The sequence below is a fragment of the Trachymyrmex septentrionalis genome, unplaced genomic scaffold (assembly GCF_001594115.1).
Source record: "Trachymyrmex septentrionalis isolate Tsep2-gDNA-1 unplaced genomic scaffold, Tsep1.0 scaffold40, whole genome shotgun sequence".
NCBI lineage: Eukaryota > Metazoa > Arthropoda > Insecta > Hymenoptera > Formicidae > Trachymyrmex > Trachymyrmex septentrionalis.
The window spans coordinates 2,283,524-2,289,450 of NW_017305569.1; the positions used below are offsets into that span (position 1 = coordinate 2,283,524).

At 34.5% G+C, this 5,927-nt stretch overlaps 1 protein-coding gene across 2 annotated transcripts in view; it reads left to right on the top strand.

Annotated features, from left to right (window-relative positions):
• LOC108751059 overlaps nucleotides 1–5,701 on the top strand; it is a 25,557-nt gene extending 19,856 nt beyond the window's left edge. For both annotated transcript variants that reach the window (XM_018491000.1, XM_018491001.1), the window contains exon 2: nucleotides 5,138–5,701. In XM_018491000.1, the coding sequence (XP_018346502.1) occupies nucleotides 5,138–5,152 (15 nt within the window). In that variant the 3' untranslated portion in view covers nucleotides 5,153–5,701. The remainder of the gene's footprint in view (nucleotides 1–5,137) is intronic.
• Nucleotides 5,702–5,927: the final 226 nt, after the last annotated feature.

Below are 5,927 nucleotides of genomic sequence, written 5' to 3' on the forward strand. Positions count from 1 at the left end.
CCCCCCCCCCACATGTTAATAGCAACCGATTTGGAAAATCAAATATTGTACACAACGATTTATGCGCTATTTATGCACTTTCATATTCACATAGTTTTAATTTTTGCGCTGCATCTTTTGAGGCACTTCCCTCTTGAAGCAAATAGTCATATTAATTCCCTAAGTCGTTTAAAATTGTAAAATTATGCTATCGGCGTATACGGCCTCGCCGATCGGTCATTTCTTCAACAGTTAGAGACTCATAGCATTATCTCAGATAGATAAGCGAAAATAAAAAATATTCACTTTGCCCAGAGAGTTCGCTTTTTGTTCGGACTTCTTCTATATCTGTACTAATCAAACTTATTTTGATAAAAGTTGAATCTGTTGATTCCGTTGAGTTCTTCTGGCGTAACGTTATGAAGGATCACGCAAAACTTGCGAGAGATACTTATTTTGCGAAGTAAGCGAAACCGGAAGGTATTGCAATTTACTAAGTCACCGCCGGAACTTTCAACTTCCTTTAACGAATTCGAACAAATTTGAACTAGGTATTCGACATTCTCTACAACCACAGAAAATGCAGATGACATTCCTCGTTGAAGGTACCTTTTCCGTGAACTTTCGTATCCAGTTTCGACTTGGCAAAGTTGAATAACTTATGATCGATCGATCACGACGTGCTCCATGTACAGTTTCCTATATCGAGAATTTTTACTCTTCTGAACATTAAATATATCATTTGCAAAAGTATTATAAATATCTATAATATTTTCATCTCTAAATATCATAATAATTCAAATGTAGGTATTAATATAAACTCTCGTATAAACCTTAAACTATGCAATTACCAATTAATGTAAACGAAAACAATTTGAATTTTTATGTAAACCATTTTTTTCATTCTATTTCGTATCACGATTTAAAGAAATGCTGAATAATGTAGATAAATAAAAAAGGTAATTGAAATTCATTTATATGTGACAATGTTAACTATATATTGTTTTATAATACTAAATCCACAAAAACCAGTGTTTTTTTTAAATGTATCTCGATAGATTTATAATTACATCATTTTTTAATTGGAAAATATAGAAAAAACAGATATCAGAGTTTGGGAAACTGCAATTTGCTGAAGTAACTGTTGCATTTTAATGTCGCAGTTGCACCCACCAAAGTTACGCTCATTTAAAAATCCGGAACGTTCTTCGATCTTTCATTATAAAGAAGTTCATCGTTTTTTCAGGACCAAGCCACCGAAGTCACCGTTCGGATGCAGAAGTTTCATCGGCGAGTTGCAAAATTTCTGAAAAGTGCGAATTATTTCGAGAGAAAAATGTATCTATTCATAACGCGAGTAAACTCAAAAAAACGAAAGTGCTGAAAGAAGGAATAACTTCGCTATTGCATACTCTCCCAGCTATAACCTGTTTTGTTAGGGAATTGTGCTAGAAAAAGAAATTGCAAGGATTACTGAACTCACGAATACTTTTTTTCACTCTATTTCTCTAGTTCTTTTTTCTACCTTTATAGCCAAGAAGAAAACCTTTTCCGTATACGTTATTGTGTTAGACAAAGTTATACCGTAGTTATTGACTAAAATTATATCGTGTATATTTTTACAATTACTATGTACATGTACAATTATTTTCTGCACTTAAAAATGCGCTAACTGAAAGTTAACAAAAATATCAATATTTATAATCAATCAAACACGCATAATAATAGTTTTAATAGATTTTATTGATTGTGATAATTACACTCTCTACCTATTAGTATCTGTGTGATATATTAGTAGTTGTTATACACAAATAGTCATTATAAAGTAGTGGTCGTAAACATATTTTGAAATAAGTATTATGCCTGTTGGAGAGACATATACTTGAAACAAACTATTAATTTAATATTCTGGCTTTAAGCGTTAGATTAAAGCGAACAAAGCGACTTCGTCAAGGGTTGAATAATTTCTGCGTCGACTCCATAGTAATCGTTGATGCTCGTTCGCAGATGTGGATCGTATTTGCGAAAATGCTGAAATTAGATTTACGAACTCCTCGTTTCCAGAAAGTGAGACTAATCAACTATTAACCCTCCACGTGTTTCTGGTATCAGCCAGTCGAAGTTCAAATACGTATAATGAAGGTTGATGTCGCCGTTTTTCCCATTCTTGTTCCTTCGTGATAAGAGAAAATTCGTTGGAAGGTTCTACACAAGTTGCGAAATAATGCGAAGTTATTACGAATAAAATCACGATCAATCATCACAGAGTTGGGCGCATATTATCTTTTTGAGGAAACTTTTGCTATCGAAATATTAATACCAATTACTCGCAAATAGTACCGATACTTGAGAATTTAAAGCCGAAAGGACAAATCATAATTAACTTAAACATTTTTAAACAATAATAATCACGATTCTCTTTTAATTTATATAAAAACATAAGAAAAATAACATTTTTGCGTTCTTTGATCCAGGTTTCAAATTGCTACGTTATGCTATAAAGTAATAAAATCATGTTACTAGATTTATTTGCATCCTGGTTTCTCGTGTCGATGATATAATTCTCTTTTTAGACGTTTTAAACGTACGTATTCCTTTAATAACCGGCTTGTATGCGGAAACGTATAATTGGACTTTTCTCCCATGCGGCACAACGCAAAAACTCACGACCGTCGGCTGACCCGCATTTCGTGCTGAACTGCTGAAATAAGAGCATCATAACTCTAGCATGAGAGAGAAATCTCATAAATAGATAAAACAGCGCGATCCGATAGACATCATAAACAATTTACCAATAACGTTAACACGTTTATTCATACGCTTTCGCCTACTCCATTCAGAAATCAACTTTCTGAAGCCAAAAAAAAAAACGAGGTTTCATGTTTAAATTACACCTATTACTATACACACACACACATATAGTTTTCACATATGTAACAGTAAGAGAAAGTTATTAGTAAATTTATTATCTGAATTATAGAAATTTTAAAATCTTTTTTATACCAAAATATTTAGAATTATTTGTGGCGACATTTTTTAAACATTATTTGCTAATTTTCTAGTCAAGACTTTTAGTTGTAATATCGAGCATAAAATGACAGTAAATAAATGAAATGATCGTTGTTTATTTCGTACAGCAGCAAAACGATTGGAGCTGCATATGTGCCTGCTTTGGCATTTATGGGGGCATTTATACTGACTGGTGGTTATATAACGGTACAGCAAGGGTAGTTAGGGGTGCGATACTATCAGCGGAGGCGCCTCCAATCATTCCCCAATTAGCAGCTGATTGCGTACAGTCCCCAATAGAACTTCGAACAGCTATAGCTTCGGTTAACTGAGAACCCTGAGAAGAGGGAGAGAGATGAGAACAGATAGAAAGAGAGAGGGGGGGAGGGGAAGGGGAGTGAGCTGAGTTCTATGTAGAGTGGAAAGGAAGATAGGGTTGGAAGTAAACGATAGGCGGAGGAAGGGGCGATTTGCAACGTTAATATCCAACGATGCGAAACGGCCCGGGCGCAATATCGGTGATCACGCAAATTGCGATCGGCAATGGCGATCTTTATACACGGACTTGTGCGAGAGATAATATAATGGTGTCATTAAAGATAGCGCCATTCCACGGTCGTATTGTTATTGGAAAATCGTCTGGCGCCGCCATCCTTTGGGGGTTAAGTCTCATTTTTATAGCTCGCTGCTTGATCTCCTCTTTATAGCGGTAGATGATGGATTCCATTGAAATTTTTATTTTTGTAGCAATAACTGATTGAAAGATTTAGCGAAAGAGAAAGAGGAAAATATTATTAATATGTTGTTAATATATTATGAGTTTGCTATAATTAAAATTGTTACAATGAGAAACGAGTTTCATTGCATTACTTTTGATTGAAAATGGACAAATCAGAATTTTTGTGATGGAATTTATTAAAATTCTAATTGATAACTAGAATTTTGATTGATGTGATCAAAATCTTCTGGTTCGTTCATTTTCAACCAGAATTTTTTTTAATGTGTATTCTCGTTTTTTTTTTATGTCTAAAACCGTTTATTAGATTTAGAAATTATTTATGTTATTCAGTGTTATATTATTCAGTGTAATTAATAAGCAAATGCAATCGAATAGAAATATTTGAAAATATCTAAAAAGATCTAAATGTTTGAATGTAACATTACGAGATATATTATTTTTTTTATAGCTGTCATTTACGTATACTTCTCGATCGGGAGCTGAACGTATCATAGCCACGTTCTAGCACACTTCATGTACAATAGTTATCGTTATCGAAAACTGTTTTCATTTCTATCAAATTCAATTAAACAAGCCTGAATCCTTCCACGTAGAGATAAATACTATCGTGTTAGAAAAATAAATGACGAGAGGTCTCTGCAAACATCGGTTTCGACGGTTTGATTAATCTTGAATCTCTTGTTAGCGGTGATCTCGTTGGTTTAATCTTTTTTTCCATCGACGCCAGACAGAATTGCAAATCAAATTTTGTCAAAAATATACGTTGCTTAAAAAATAGTAGAAAATGGAAGAATAGAAAAACTCAATTAATTCACTGTATCACAGAGAGAAAACAAGAAAGTATAGAAAATCTACCATTTATATACAATTTCGATCCATCGACATATTAAATCGTCCACATTTTCCCAAGAATATATTTCTCTCTAACTATAATACTTTGTGATAAATTTATAGTCTCTAAAAAATGTAATATGAATTCTTATGGATTGGCAAGATTCGATATTATGTGGATACGCGATAAACGTTTATAATTATTTCGTGAACATAAACGTTTAAATCTTTTATTGCGAAAAAAGGAAGAGCACCACTCTAATATAGCCACGTGACAATTCAACATCAGCACTTCGTGCATAACATTTGAATAGGTGGTTAGTCACATCAGGCAGAAAAATGGACTAATGGCTCAGTGGAAGAGGAGAGAGAATATTAAAATGCCGAAAATAGTATTGCGCCTCCAAAAGGCGCTAATGACAATCTCTTCTCGTTAACGTTCATTTTCTCTTTTTTAGCGGATTATCCATTGAATTTGTTGTCGTTTAATTCGCAATGCAGTCGAGTGAATCTAGTTTGCATCTCCTCCAGATGTTTTCAAGAAAAATACTGCATTCTAATCGTTTTTGTATGTTGCAGAGTTTAGCGACCTAGCCGTTGCGGCCCATTATTCTCCGGGGACCGATAGCGATGTTGACGGCGACGATGACAGCGTTGTCATCAGTGACAACGGTGGCAGCGATAAGGAATCGTCTGAACAAGAAGACCACCACGTGCCAACGCGGAGGCAGCTGGCCGAACAACGATCTCGACACGAATTATTCAGACGGTCTCGAAACCACTTTAAGACGTCGAGACATCACGATCAGGTGCGTCCGATGGCACGGCTCGTCGTCACTTAACGGTGTCGTGTTGGAGAACAAGAGTGGAGTGACGATACTGAGAACATGTTGAGTGCCTGCGGCCGCGATCGAATGATAAAATGCGTCCGTTGAAGGTGGTGATACGGCTATGAATTTTTTTACAAATAATCTTACGAGAGGTAGAGCTATGTAATTTCGATTCGAAATGCTGCGACAAATGAGCGATGTAGCGAGAGCAATTTCTATTGTGGGTTGAGAAAAAAATTAACAAGGAAATCGTCGGAACTGTCTGCTCCTCACCGATTTCGATGGATTTTAAATATGTTGTAGAGCTTTAAAAAATATTAAACAAATATATTTTCTCTACCTGTTTTTATTTCGAAGTTAAGCATCGAAACAATCTTTTAGGATCGGGGTGAATTGAAAAATATGATATTTTAGAAAAATATGAACACATCGTTAAGAAAATATAAAATATAAAAAAAAAACTTTTATATAAGACATTTTTTCGTACATCTTACAATTTCAAAGATATTCGTTCATGAAAAAAAAAATTGTTTTTGCGG